This window comes from Crinia signifera, chromosome 7 (genome assembly GCF_055691185.1).
Source record: "Crinia signifera chromosome 7, ASM5569118v1, whole genome shotgun sequence".
Lineage (NCBI taxonomy): Eukaryota > Metazoa > Chordata > Amphibia > Anura > Myobatrachidae > Crinia > Crinia signifera.
The window spans coordinates 50,707,498-50,722,756 of record NC_139223.1 but is presented as its reverse complement, the minus strand read 5'-3'; the positions used below and the strand labels follow the sequence as shown (position 1 = coordinate 50,722,756).

Sequence of the window (15,259 nt, the reverse complement as noted above, 5' to 3'; positions counted from 1 at the left end):
CCATAGGAGGAAGCCGTCATTCCGCGTCACGTGACATGTTTACGAGAGTAGGGGTGTAGGCGGGCATATTTGGAAAAGGATGAGCGCGTGCGCTATGGGGATCACCGTAACATCGGGGTCTTAATATCGCATAATGGAGCTATTTTAATGCTATTTTGGCTTCAGGATGGCGAATTAAAAGGCTGTCATTCCATAGGAGGCAGCCGTCATTCCGCGTCACGTGACATGTTTACGAGAGTAGGGGTGTAGGCGGGCATATTTGGAAAAGGATGAGCGCGTGCGCTATGGGGATCACCGTAACATCGGGGTCTTAATATCGCATAATGGAGCTGCTTTAATGCTATTTTGGCTTCAGGATGGCAAATAAAAAGGCCGTCATTCCATAGGGTGCAGCCGTCATTCCGCGTCAGGTGACATGTTTACGAGAGTAGGGGTGTAGGCGGACATATTTGGAAAAGGATGAGCGCGTGCGCTATGGGGATCACCGTAACATCGGGGTCTTAATATTGCATAATGGAGCTATTTTAATGCTATTTTGGCTTCAGGATGGCGAATTAAAAGGCCGTCATTCCGCGCCATTCTGCATGTAAAATATGTGTAATGGTCTTAGCAAGAAGTATACCTAAAATATAGTTGATATGTGCAATAATTTCAGAAATATTAATATAAAAGTCATTTTCTCCCATTATAGTCAATTGGCATTCCTTATCTGCAGACAACACTGTCATTCCACTGTCATTCCACTGTGCTATTTTAATGGTATTTTGGCTTCAGGATGGCGAATTAAAAGGCCGTCATTCCATAGGATGCAGCCGTCATTCCGCGTCAGGTGACATGTTTACGAGAGTAGGAGTGTAGGCGGACATATTTGGAAAAGGATGAGCGCGTGCGCTATGGGGATCACTGTAACATCGGGGTCTTAATATCGCATAATGGAGCTATTTTAATGCTATTTTGGCTTCAGGATGGCGAATTAAAAGGCTGTCATTCCATAGGAGGCAGCCGTCATTCCGCGTCACGTGACATGTTTACGAGAGTAGGGTTGTAGGCGGGCATATTTGGAAAAGGATGAGCGCGTACGCTATGGGGATCACCGTAACATCGGGGTCTTAATATCGCATAATGGAGCTGCTTTAATGCTATTTTGGCTTCAGGATGGCGAATTAAAAGGCCGTCATTCCATAGGGTGCAGCCGTCATTCCGCGTCAGGTGACATGTTTATGAGAGTAGGGGTGTAGGCGGACATATTTGGAAAAGGATGAGCGCGTGCGCTGTGGGGATCACTGTAACATCGGGGTCTTAATATCGCATAATGGAGCTATTTTAATGCTATTTTGGCTTCAGGATGGCGAATTAAAAGGCTGTCATTCCATAGGAGGCAGCCGTCATTCCGCGTCACGTGACATGTTTACGAGAGTAGGGGTGTAGGCGGGCATATTTGGAAAAGGATGAGCGCGTGCGCTATGGGGATCACCGTAACATCGGGGTCTTAATATCGCATAATGGAGCTATTTTAATGCTATTTTGGCTTCAGGATGGCGAATTAAAAGGCTGTCATTCCATAGGAGGCAGCCGTCATTCCGCGTCACGTGACATGTTTACGAGAGTAGGGGTGTAGGCGGGCATATTTGGAAAAGGATGAGCGCGTGCGCTATGGGGATCACCGTAACATCGGGGTCTTAATATCGCATAATGGAGCTGCTTTAATGCTATTTTGGCTTCAGGATGGCGAATTAAAAGGCCGTCATTCCATAGGAGGAAGCCGTCATTCCGCGTCACGTGACATGTTTACGAGAGTAGGGGTGTAGACGGGCATATTTGGAAAAGGATGAGCGCGTGCGCTATGGGGATCACCGTAACATCGGGGTCTTAATATCGCATAATGGAGCTGCTTTAATGCTATTTTGGCTTTAGGATGGCGAATTAAAAGGCCGTCATTCCATAGGAGGAAGCCGTCATTCCACGTCAGGTGACATGTTTACGAGAGTAGGAGTGTAGGCGGACATATTTGGAAAAGGATGAGCGCGTGCGCTATGGGGATCACCGTAACATCGGGGTCTTAATATCGCATAATGGAGCTATTTTAATGCTATTTTGGCTTCAGGATGGCGAATTAAAAGGCTGTCTTTCCATAGGAGGCAGCCGTCATTCCGCGTCAGGTGACATGTTTACGAGAGTAGGAGTGTAGGCGGACATATTTGGAAAAGGATGAGCGCGTGCGCTATGGGGATCACTGTAACATCGGGGTCTTAATATCGCATAATGGAGCTATTTTAATGCTATTTTGGCTTCAGGATGGCGAATTAAAATGCTGTCATTCCATAGGAGGCAGCCGTCATTCCGCGTCACGTGACATGTTTACGAGAGTAGGGGTGTAGGCGGGCATATTTGGAAAAGGATGAGCGCGTGCGCTATGGGGATCACCGTAACATCGGGGTCTTAATATCGCATAATGGAGCTGCTTTAATGCTATTTTGGCTTCAGGATGGGGAATTAAAAGGCCGTCATTCCATAGGGTGCAGCCGACATTCCGCGTCAGGTGACATGTTTACGAGAGTAGGGGTGTAGGCGGACATATTTGGAAAAGGATGAGCGCGTGCGCTATGGGGATCACCGTAACATCGGGGTCTTAATATCGCATAATGGAGCTATTTTAATGCTATTTTGGCTTCAGGATGGCGAATAAAAAGGCCGTCATTCCATAGGAGGAAGCCGTCATTCCGCGTCATTCTGCATGTAAAATATGTGTAATGGTCTTAGCAAGAAGTATACCTAAAATATAGTTGATATGTGCAATAATTTCAGAAATATTAATATAAAAGTCATTTTCTCCCATTATAGTCAATTGGCATTCCTTATCTGCAGACAACACTGTCATTCCACTGTCATTCCACTGTGCTATTTTAATGCTATTTTGGCTTCAGGATGGCGAATTAAAAGGCCGTCATTCCATAGGAGGCAGCCGTCATTCCGCGTCACGTGACATGTTTACGAGAGTAGGGGTGTAGGCGGGCATATTTGGAAAAGGATGAGCGCGTGCGCTATGGGGATCACCGTAACATCGGGGTCTTAATATCGCATAATGGAGCTGCTTTAATGCTATTTTGGCTTCAGGATGGCGAATTAAAAGGCCGTCATTCCATAGGAGGAAGCCGTCATTCCACGTCAGGTGACATGTTTACGAGAGTAGGAGTGTAGGCGGACATATTTGGAAAAGGATGAGCGCGTGCGCTATGGGGATCACCGTAACATCGGGGTCTTAATATCGCATAATGGAGCTATTTTAATGCTATTTTGGCTTCAGGATGGCGAATTAAAAGGCTGTCATTCCATAGGAGGCAGCCGTCTTTCCGCGTCATGTGACATGTTTACGAGAGTAGGGGTGTAGGCGGGCATATTTGGAAAAGGATGAGCGCGTGCGCTATGGGGATCACCGTAACATCGGGGTCTTAATATCGCATAATGGAGCTGCTTTAATGCTATTTTGGCTTCAGGATGGCGAATTAAAAGGCCGTCATTCCATAGGGTGCAGCCGTCATTCCGCGTCAGGTGACATGTTTACGAGAGTAGGGGTGTAGGCGGACATATTTGGAAAAGGATGAGCGCGTGCGCTATGGGGATCACCGTAACATCGGGGTCTTAATATCGCATAATGGAGCTATTTTAATGCTATTTTGGCTTCAGGATGGCGAATTAAAAGGCCGTCATTCCATAGGAGGAAGCCGTCATTCCGCGTCATTCTGCATGTAAAATATGTGTAATGGTCTTAGCAAGAAGTATACCTAAAATATAGTTGATATGTGCAATAATTTTAGAAATATTAATATAAAAGTCATTTTCTCCCATTATAGTCAATTGGCATTCCTTATCTGCAGACAACACTGTCATTCCACTGTCATTCCACTGTGCTATTTTAATGCTATTTTGGCTTCAGGATGGCAAATTAAAAGGCCGTCATTCCATAGGATGCAGCCGTCATTCCGCGTCAGGTGAAATGTTTACGAGAGTAGGAGTGTAGGCGGACATATTTGGAAAAGGATGAGCGCGTGCGCTATGGGGATCACCGTAACATCGGGGTCTTAATATCGCATAATGGAGCTATTTTAATGCTATTTTGGCTTCAGGATGGCGAATTAAAAGGCTGTCATTCCATAGGAGGCAGCCGTCATTCCGCGTCACGTGACATGTTTACGAGAGTAGGGGTGTAGGCGGGCATATTTGGAAAAGGATGAGCGCGTGCGCTATGGGGATCACTGTAACATCGGGGTCTTAATATCGCATAATGGAGCTGCTTTAATGCTATTTTGGCTTCAGGATGGCGAATTAAAAGGCCGTCATTCCATAGGAGGAAGCCGTCATTCCACGTCAGGTGACATGTTTACGAGAGTAGGGGTGTAGGCGGACATATTTGGAAAAGGATGAGCGCGTGCGCTATGGGGATCACCGTTACATCGGGGTCTTAATATCGCATAATGGAGCTATTTTAATGCTATTTTGGCTTCAGGATGGCGAATTAAAAGGCCGTCATTCCATAGGAGGCAGCCGTCATTCCGCGTCACGTGACATGTTTACGAGAGTAGGGGTGTAGGCGGGCATATTTGGAAAAGGATGAGCGTGTGCGCTATGGGGATCACCGTAACATCGGGGTCTTAATATCGCATAATGGAGCTGCTTTAATGCTATTTTGGCTTCAGGATGGCGAATTAAAAGGCCGTCATTCCATAGGAGGAAGCCGTCATTCCGCGTCACGTGACATGTTTACGAGAGTAGGGGTGTAGGCGGGCATATTTGGAAAAGGATGAGCGCGTGCGCTATGGGGATCACCGTAACATCGGGGTCTTAATATCGCATAATGGAGCTATTTTAATGCTATTTTGGCTTCAGGATGGCGAATTAAAAGGCTGTCATTCCATAGGAGGCAGCCGTCATTCCGCGTCACGTGACATGTTTACGAGAGTAGGGGTGTAGGCGGGCATATTTGGAAAAGGATGAGCGCGTGCGCTATGGGGATCACCGTAACATCGGGGTCTTAATATCGCATAATGGAGCTGCTTTAATGCTATTTTGGCTTCAGGATGGCAAATTAAAAGGCCGTCATTCCATAGGGTGCAGCCGTCATTCCGCGTCAGGTGACATGTTTACGAGAGTAGGGGTGTAGGCGGACATATTTGGAAAAGGATGAGCGCGTGCGCTATGGGGATCACCGTAACATCGGGGTCTTAATATTGCATAATGGAGCTATTTTAATGCTATTTTGGCTTCAGGATGGCGAATTAAAAGGCCGTCATTCCGCGCCATTCTGCATGTAAAATATGTGTAATGGTCTTAGCAAGAAGTATACCTAAAATATAGTTGATATGTGCAATAATTTCAGAAATATTAATATAAAAGTCATTTTCTCCCATTATAGTCAATTGGCATTCCTTATCTGCAGACAACACTGTCATTCCACTGTCATTCCACTGTGCTATTTTAATGGTATTTTGGCTTCAGGATGGCGAATTAAAAGGCCGTCATTCCATAGGATGCAGCCGTCATTCCGCGTCAGGTGACATGTTTACGAGAGTAGGAGTGTAGGCGGACATATTTGGAAAAGGATGAGCGCGTGCGCTATGGGGATCACTGTAACATCGGGGTCTTAATATCGCATAATGGAGCTATTTTAATGCTATTTTGGCTTCAGGATGGCGAATTAAAAGGCTGTCATTCCATAGGAGGCAGCCGTCATTCCGCGTCACGTGACATGTTTACGAGAGTAGGGTTGTAGGCGGGCATATTTGGAAAAGGATGAGCGCGTACGCTATGGGGATCACCGTAACATCGGGGTCTTAATATCGCATAATGGAGCTGCTTTAATGCTATTTTGGCTTCAGGATGGCGAATTAAAAGGCCGTCATTCCATAGGGTGCAGCCGTCATTCCGCGTCAGGTGACATGTTTATGAGAGTAGGGGTGTAGGCGGACATATTTGGAAAAGGATGAGCGCGTGCGCTGTGGGGATCACTGTAACATCGGGGTCTTAATATCGCATAATGGAGCTATTTTAATGCTATTTTGGCTTCAGGATGGCGAATTAAAAGGCTGTCATTCCATAGGAGGCAGCCGTCATTCCGCGTCACGTGACATGTTTACGAGAGTAGGGGTGTAGGCGGGCATATTTGGAAAAGGATGAGCGCGTGCGCTATGGGGATCACCGTAACATCGGGGTCTTAATATCGCATAATGGAGCTATTTTAATGCTATTTTGGCTTCAAGATGGCGAATTAAAAGGCTGTCATTCCATAGGAGGCAGCCGTCATTCCGCGTCACGTGACATGTTTACGAGAGTAGGGGTGTAGGCGGACATATTTGGAAAAGGATGAGCGCGTGCGCTATGGGGATCACCGTAACATCGGGGTCTTAATATCGCATAATGGAGCTATTTTAATGCTATTTTGGCTTCAGGATGGCGAATTAAAAGGCCGTCATTCCATAGGAGGAAGCCGTCATTCCGCGTCATTCTGCATGTAAAATATGTGTAATGGTCTTAGCAAGAAGTATACCTAAAACATAGTTGATATGTGCAATAATTTTTAGAAATATTAATATAAAAGTCATTTTCTTCCATTATAGTCAATTGGCATTCCTTATCTGCAGACAACACTGTCATTCCACTGTCATTCCTTTTAGTATGTCCCCCTGTCACTAAGAAAACCAGGCTTTAACCATGATCTTCCCGAGTTAAAACAATCACTGACAGACAAACTGGACATAATACCCTAACAGGCATGCTGCACCACAAACTTACCGTGAGGTCACTGCAGCAGCCGCCATCGCTATACAACATTTATGACACAGAAAGCGGCTGACACCTCGGCGGACATATTTGTTACTGGAAAAAAAACTGAAATAAAAACAATTTAAGGTATAATGTATATGTCAAATATAAACAATTTGATGACATAGTAACAGTAAAAATAAGAATTACATGACTAAAAACGAACAGGAAACCGTCTGCCTGAATATGGCATGGCTGCCAGAGGCATCATACTGGCAGATCACGTGACCAACATTATTAGAAAAGCGAGTCAGATGATCGACACACCCACTGTGAGCACAGCTGAGCTTAGATGGGAACCATCGATTGCGAATACAACGATGGCAATCACTGCTTTGCTCAGATGAGAGAGTCGGATCGTAGCTGGGGCGGGGCTGCCGGACTCTCCTGCTTGTGCTGACAACTGAGGTCATGCTGCTCAGCCAGTCAGTGGAATAGAAGAGCCTACTCTCCACCCATCCTGGTACAGTCACTGTCTGAGTGTCTGTCCCGCCTCACTGATTGGTCACTGTTCGGGAGGGGGCGGGATAAGAAGTTTCTGTCGTCTGAGAGAGCAGCACTGGTTAAGTAGTAAGTACCACCACCATCGGCCCTGCGCACATCATCGATGGCGACCCGCATCAGGGAACAGGCTATTGATGGTAAACATGTAGGGCTATAGGAGACATCGATGTTTTGGGAAACGATGGCCATTCCTACTGTTAAGTTAACGCGGGTGAATTACACGTGTGTGTTATGTATATCAGTATCGTTCTGGATTCTTGCTATTATCCCTGTAATTGGAACCTGCCAAGGTAACTATCTGAAATGCGCTGTAAATATACAAAAACAGAAATAAAAAAAGGGTATGTATATATTATATACTACATACACACATACTACATGCGTAGTATTGTATTGGGCAATCCTGAAGCTGTGTCTTCCTTTTTAGTGCTGTATTCAATTAAATATAGCTGTGGAAGCCTCTGCTAATCATCACTGTAATAATAATTTTAGCCATTTATTTAAAGTGTAAACCAACCCAAAATTGTATACACTAAAGGTGCTCATACACTGCTGCGCTGTGTAACCCATCCCCTGCCGCCGGGAGGGGGGCTGAGTCGGAGGTCGGACATAGTCCGACCTCCGGCTCAGGTCCGATGCGCACGGGACAGTGCATCGGACCCGAGGGGAACATCAAACACGGCCGATTTCTTGGCCCGATCCATTTGGATTGAGTGAAATGCTCCCAAATCGGACAAGTGTAAAGGCATCTGTGTCTGTCATTGTTACCATTTTATACCATTCTTTCACTATAAACTATACTTACAGGTCCACCTGGACAGGAGCCATTGGCGGCTGATAAGTCTCGCCTGGTAACACGTTGGCCAAAGGACACCAAAGGACACTGCAGCAGGGCTTGTGCTATAAGTAACCGTCACATCAGGTAAGTAGTGATCTTTGTGCACGCCAGTGGGGTAACTACTGTAAGGCAGCCCCAGCTGCCGCTTGGGGGTCTATGTGGCCGCCAGCACCCGCTGGACGCACTGACATGCTGCTGCCCACTGGCAGGCGGCAGCAGGTGCGGCCATGGCAGAGACGACAAATCCCATCCACTGATTCAATTGACTGTACACAGAACCGGCTATTGGCTACTGTGTACAGGATGGGCATGCTGGGGTGACCTGGGATGCGTCGGAGCCAAGGGAATCAGCAGTGTCTGCTGGTTTCTCTTCCTCTATCCTGCTTCAGATTCTCTATTATGCGTGTGATGTCATCACGTGACACACTGGGGCAACACACTGGAGAGGAGCCTGGGGGGGCGAGCAAAGTGTATAGTTACGCCACTGGTGCACACGCTATCGTCAGGGGCCAGGGCTGGTGCAAGGTTTTATGGCACCCTAGGTAAAACTTCAGCTTATTGCTCCCACCACTCACACACCAGTACCAACTTTCCAGATCCTCACGGGAAAGTGTGGACTTGGTGTCTTAGACAGTTAGCAACTGCTGTTTGCATTGAGTTTAACAAGGATGCCGCGCTGAGTCATCCTTCATTTTGTCATAGTCAGGGGTTCCTCCCAGATTCCGGGGCCCCTAGGCAGCCGGATAATGAGTAACCTGTTGTAGAGGAAAACGCTTTGTGCTGTCAGAATTCACGTTCCCATTCAAGTCACATGTCTAAAGCAGTTTGTGCAAAAATGTACATTCTAGGCTTGGTGGATCTACTGCAAGGTGAGTAAAGTGCAACATGAATCTGTCACATGAATGAGCAATATATCACTTGAGTAGAGTATTATTTTTATTAACAATTTCTTATAATGGTGCTTGCATCTTCTGTTACGCTTTATAATTGGGCAAAACAGCATTAAAACGAGACACAGTAATAGACAAAGTGGTTAGAGGGTCCTGCTTGCAAACTCACAATTTATAGCAGTGATAGTTAACCTTGACACTCTAGCTGTTGTTGAACTACACATCCCAGCATGCCTTGCATCAGTTTTAGCATGGCCAAATAGCAAAACTGTAGCAGGACATGCTGGGATGTGTAGTTCAAGAACATCTGGAGTGTCGAGGTTAGCCATCACTGATCTATAGGGAAATAGGCAATTAATAAATAAGGTTAAGTTTTACGGTACTCATATGTTAGTTGGGCGCCCACTATAGTTAGTACGCTCATACCCCCACTATCCATGTCGGTATGGAGTCGACTTTATATAGTGTGGCGAGCGCAGCGAGTCACCAAGCCCGAAGCGTGGTGAGCGGATGCGGAAAACTAAGCAAATAGCTTAGTGGGCGCCCAACTAACATAAAAGTACCAGTTTTACATATTGGGCCTGATACTGAGTTTTGTTTTTAATAATATTATTATTATATATTTTTTTTTTTTTATAACTGGCTTGTTCTTACTTCACCATCCATGTTGGCATAGAGGGAAAATATAATAGTGTGCCAAGCTTAACGAGGCAACAAGCCCTAAGCATGGCGAGCACGTATTACACTAATTGGGGGTCCATGTCGACAGTTGTCAACATGGACACAAAACAATGTGAAAAACACATGGCGATTTTTATGTGTCTACTTTTTTTATCTCAACATTTTGACCCAGTTGACCTTTTCCACGTACACCTGTCCTATGTTGTCCTTTTGACCCTGGCGACATATTTCATGTCGACCTGTTAGAGTAGACCTAATAACTCATATCGTAGACACTGTCTATCTAATAATCCACAACTGTTTCAAATAGTGCTGATTGTTGTCTTCTAGTTTTCATCCAGTTATATTATAATGTAATGTCCCAGCAGACACAATGTTCACATCCAAGCTCCTCACGCTTGTCCTGGTAGTGCAGCCCCAGAGGATTTTGCTGGGCATGAAGAAACGTGGCTTTGGTGCTGGCAGGTGGAACGGCTTTGGAGGAAAAGTGCAGGACGGAGAGACGATCGAGGAAGCCGCCAAGAGGTGGGAGGTTGGAATATGGAGAAGACTTACTGAATATCATATCACAGATAGTCTTGCCACTATTAAACTATCTTACCATATACTGGTCAAAGCTAGTATCTTGGTAGTAGTTGGTTGCCATGGGTGACTGCGTATGCGACATGTGTGTATGCTTATAATTGATAAAACCTGATGTCCTCAGTGTTCATTGCGTCCTAAAAGGAGTTATATTACAGATTTGGTCACTTGGCTTTCCATGAGCTGCATAAAAGCACTTTGGCCAAAATCGGATGTGCTTGATGTCCCCCTCGGGTCCGATGCATGGTCTCTGGCGCTTCGGACCTGTTGCCCGTCCCACCTCCGACTCGACCCTCCTCCCGGTGGCGGCGAGCGGAGTCGCATGCGATACATCGCATGTGCAAGGACCTCATACAATGTATCACATGCGGTCCGGGAAGGTGCCAGGCGGCTCAAGGGAGTTGGATGGCCATACACTGCTGCTATACATCACAGTAATGTATGGGCACCTTTATTTGCCAGCAAAACATTGGTCCATTTGCCAGGTTGGGATCATTTGTTCTACAGCATGATGGTCGACACCATTAGGTTGACATGGGTCTAGGTTGGCTTTGGAAAAGGTCGACATGGTTCTAGGTCGCAAGGTCATTAGTTCGACAATGTCTATGTCAACAGTCAAAAGATTTGAAAGTACCACAAAAGTGCGCAATTAAACAGAGTGCAGCCACATGTATAAATCGCCAAAAAAGGGTAAACATCCAAAGATACCCCAAAAGCAATGGAATAGTGACAACAATAGGTGTTAATACTCGGGCGCACAGTGTAACCCTTTCCACAGTAATAATAAATTGAACAAGATCACCGTAATTCGCTTGATGATCAGGGATGGTAATACATTAGCAGGGTTCAACACCTGAAACGATATACCTCCTTCTGAATAATTTTGCCTATTCTTAGGTTCTAATTTCGGTGTATCCGATGATATGGGGTGAGTCCCTCTGGTACGTTTTTTTGTGTAGTTTGATTTTGACCTTTATTCAGATAGGGAGGAAATATAGCCTCTATTTGTGAATGGTGTTTCTGATAAATCCCCTCTATTGAGAATAAACTCTTTAACTTCAAAAACACTTTTCAGTTTTAAGGTAAAAGTCAGGAAAATATTCCACCTCAGTATAAGTCTGTGTGTGCTCCTTGGAGTCCAGCCAGCAAGTCAAAAGATTGACATGGGGTTTTTCACTGTTTTTTTTTAACCTGAATGTCAACAGAGTCGACATGGACACATTTTCAAGTGCGCCGCATCCCCTCGCACCGCTCGCTATGCGTCGGACACTATTTTATTCTCCCATCACGCCCTAGTGGATGGTAGGGCATGAAATACCGCCTGTCGGCTCAAAAAAAACAATGAAAAAACCCATGTCGACCTTTTGACTGTCAACCTAGACATTGTCGACCTAACGACCTGTCGAACTAATGACCTTTCGACCTAGAACCATGTTGACCTAATGACTGTCGACCATCATGCTGTAGACCAAATGACCGCATCCCCATTTGCCAATCTTTGCTTGTTGTGGGGATGGTAATATTTAGTTCTATTTTACATGTGTCTGTTTCTTTACATAGAGAACTGTGGGAAGAAAGTGGGCTAAGTGTTGACACTCTCCTGAAAATCGGGCAGATACAGTTTGAGTTCGTTGGCAGCACGGAATTATTAGAAGTCCATGTTTTTCGGGCAGATGAGTTTACAGGAGAACCAAGTGAAAGTGAAGGTAAGCCAGCGCTAGTGATAGCTCACTGCGACAGCTATTCTCACTGTGTAGAGGGAATCAGTAAACTGGCCATACCTGTACTGTTGTATTTTACCTTGAAAGGTACATGTATAAAACATTAAAGTCATACTAAATGTATTTGCCCTTTATTTTTGTAATAAAAAATATATATATATATATATATATATATATATATATATATATATATATATATATATTTTTTTTTTTTGTTTTTTTTTTTTTTGCATTACTGTTTTTATTTTTTATTACTATGAAAGGGTTTCCGAGTCTGCTTGCAGAGCTCACCCTTCAGTAGGGTGATGTTATGTCTCCCTTCTTACCTGCCTCCTCTCCTCCCAGAACTCTCCTGATGGTCTTATTGATTTGTGAGAGCTGCAGGCTCGGATGCTGAGGGGCGTGACGGTCCGTGACCAATAGAAGCGGTGCGGTGTGAGCATAGCATATTGGGCAGGTGTTTTTATGCATCCCATTGGCCACTATTTTGCCACGGCACCCCTACCCTTGCTGATACACTAGCTGGGTATCACTAACTGTTCACTGTGTTAGGAAGTCTGAATATATTAATGATAGTCAACAAATGAGCATCAGAATCCGCTTTCTTCGTTTATTCTAACCCTTCACAGAGCGATAGTATAAAACTATTTAGTCATTTATTGGACGGAACTACATAATATGCTATGAGATTTCTGACAGCGTAAGCACAAACATTTCTTAGTGGCATTGTGTTTTCTTTTCTCAGAAATGCGGCCTCAGTGGTTTCAGATGGACAGTATTCCCTACGATGGAATGTGGCCGGATGACATACTCTGGCTGCCCCTATTGCTGAAGGGGAAGAAGTTTCAGGGTTATTTCAAGTTTGAGGGACACGACAAAATTCTGAACTACACACTGGAACAGGTGGAGAATATCTGAGAGAAATCCACCAGCAACAGTTCCACCTGTTACGGTGGAACCCTACTTCTTTTGTCCGCTATATTTTTGGAGCCAAGCCTAGTCCAAGAGCCCGGTGCTGATTTTGGAAATACGGGGGAACCTCAGACAACATTTCCAACCCCATTTTTTTCAGAAACTAGGTTGGCTCAAAGAGCCCAGGGCTGGTTATGCTCAGGAGGGGGGGGGGAACCCTCTTCCATTTTTATGTGTTTAACATTGTCAAAGAAACCGCACTTTCCCATTACTAAAGAAAAACACACCCCAAAAAAAAAATAATCACATTCCTATTACTAAAAGAAAAATCACCAGAAATCACAATTGATTTTTAAATTTGGCTAAAAAAATCACACCCTATTACAAATGGTGTTTTTGAAGGAAATTAATCTCAAATTTTACTTTTTTTTTTTTTTTGGTGACTAAAAAAATGGAACCCTATTACTTTTGGCCTTATACCTCACACTTTTTCATCCACTTGCACTATTGCGTCATCTACCACTCTCTGTATGACTATTGCGTCATAGTAAATTTGGTGGCATTTCTCCCAACATGACCCATTCCAGGAGGGACATAATACTCTGCTCCTGGACTTCCTTCTTAGGCGCCGATTCTGGTTCACACAGAGTGAACTAAATTTGGCCCCTGCCCCGATGGTTGGGGTTTGTGCAAGTGCACTTTTGCAATTTACACTGTCGCCAGGCCGTACGCAGAGGGGAGGATGGGATGGGGGTGGTGGCAGTGCTGGGACATGGCAACGCCTTGCGTTTCATGGGTGTCTCCATGAAAACGCTGGGCTTTCCCATGGTTGAGTGACAGGTCATGCTGGGATGTATGTGGTGGTAACCAGCGTCTGCTCCAGAGGAGGGGCTGCAGCACAGTTAAAAATTCAATAGTGGGGCCACACCCACTTCCACCAACTGCCATTCCAAAGTGACTCATTGGCAGTTGATATGGCTCCCCTCTTTGAAGTTTGAACTGTGCTGCAGCCCAACCTCTGGAGCCACCACTGGTGGTAACCTTAGCCACCTTCCCCTTACTGTCCGTTTCAATTAAGTTTTTTTTGCTGTATTCCACACTATATACAGATGGAGCCCTCCTCATTTAGCCCTTTTCTTTTTTTTTTCAAACAATTTTATTAATTTTGTCAAAATGGGATATTACATGTTTACATCCTTGTGGTTACATGTATAAACTTTTGTGAATAAAGCATAATTATTTGGTACATGTATTCTGATCATTGCACGAACAGTTACATCATACATATAAATCATAGAGAAATTTCGGTACTTGTGAGTTATCTGGGCGTCCGATTTTTTGATTGTATGCCTTAAGTTAAGGCATACAATCAGATGCGATGCGATGCGATATCGCATCGCATCGCATGCGACCATCGGATGCGATGACCCGATTTTTCCATAGGAATCAATGTTAAAATGGACTGAGTCCATTTTAACATGGAATTCAATGGGAAAAAGGGGTCCTTTTCATACCCCTACTATCCAAGTGGGCATGGAGTTGGATATAAACCTGTGGCGAGCGTAGCGAGCCACCGAGCCCGAAGCGTGGCGAGCGAAGCGAGCCCCACGAGGGGACGGTATTCCGTGTCCCCTCGCGGGGCTCGCTACGCTCGCCACGCTTCGGGCTCGGTGGCTCGCTACGCTCGCCACAGGTTTATATCCAACTCCATGCCCACTTGGATAGTAGGGGTATGAAAAGGACCCCTTTTTCCCATTGAATTCCATGTTAAAATGGACTCAGTCCATTTTAACATTGATTCCTATGGAAAAATCGGGTCATCGCATCGCATCGCATCCGATGGTCGCATGCGATGCGATGCGATGTCCCGATCCGACCCGATTTAAAAATCGGACGCCCGGATAACTCACAAGTACCGAAATTTCTCTGCATGTCACTTGTTCTATCTTCCCACTTTCCCGAGCAGTGACTCTCTGAAAGTGTATATGTATCTCAGCAAAACACTTCAAAAGTCACCAAATATCCTAAGTAGTATATATATCTAGTTTGTTAAAACATATCACTCACAATTACCTTATCTAACTCTAACACTGTAACTTTTTTTTTTTTGCAACTGTTATAGCTAAAGTAAGGAATGGAAACAATTCAGTTTTCCGTCCATGTATGTTCCAATTGGAGAAATTTGCCCATATCATGGCTAGAGGATCTTTAATGAGGTGTAGACCACATGTGTTATTTATAAACTTCATTACCTTGTCCCGAAACTTCCTGATTTTCCCACAATCCCACATGTGGTGGAAAAATGTAGCATTAGA

General features: G+C 44.9%; 2 protein-coding genes across 6 annotated transcripts in view; one reads left to right on the top strand and one right to left on the bottom strand.

The window, feature by feature from the left end:
- Positions 1-7,244, bottom strand: part of MRM2 (mitochondrial rRNA methyltransferase 2) — a 41,394-nt gene extending 34,150 nt beyond the window's left edge. Inside the window, exons 1-2 of the mRNA XM_083153051.1 lie at positions 6,967-7,244; positions 6,787-6,870 (exon numbers count right to left, since the gene is read on the bottom strand). Coding sequence (XP_083009177.1) covers positions 6,787-6,870; positions 6,967-7,229 — 347 coding nt within the window. The 5' untranslated portion in view covers positions 7,230-7,244. The remainder of the gene's footprint in view (positions 1-6,786; positions 6,871-6,966) is intronic.
- On the top strand, positions 7,089-14,190 carry NUDT1 (nudix hydrolase 1). 5 transcript variants are annotated; one of them, XM_083153056.1, is made up of 5 exons: positions 7,089-7,386; positions 8,128-8,242; positions 10,098-10,254; positions 11,872-12,017; positions 12,778-14,190. In XM_083153056.1, the coding sequence occupies exons 3-5, from the start codon at positions 10,103-10,105 to the stop codon at positions 12,948-12,950; spliced, it is 471 nt and encodes a 156-aa protein (XP_083009182.1). In that variant the 5' UTR covers positions 7,089-7,386; positions 8,128-8,242; positions 10,098-10,102; the 3' UTR covers positions 12,951-14,190. The 5 variants fall into 5 exon arrangements, with proteins under 5 accessions (XP_083009182.1, XP_083009180.1, XP_083009181.1 ...); XM_083153054.1 differs by having other exon boundaries at positions 10,095-10,254; XM_083153055.1 differs by lacking the exon at positions 7,089-7,386 and adding an exon at positions 7,388-7,457 and having other exon boundaries at positions 10,095-10,254.
- The last annotated feature ends 1,069 nt before the right edge of the window (positions 14,191-15,259 follow it).

Excerpts from the sequence above, each read along its gene's own strand:
- NUDT1 (XM_083153056.1), top strand. The coding sequence starts at position 10,103 with ATGTTCACATCCAAGCTCCTCACGCTTGTCCTGGTAGTGCAGCCCCAG. Across the intron at positions 10,255-11,871 it reads ATCGAGGAAGCCGCCAAGAG|AGAACTGTGGGAAGAAAGTG; the intron begins GTGGGAGGTTGG and ends TTCTTTACATAG. Across the intron at positions 12,018-12,777 it reads AGAACCAAGTGAAAGTGAAG|AAATGCGGCCTCAGTGGTTT; the intron begins GTAAGCCAGCGC and ends TTCTTTTCTCAG.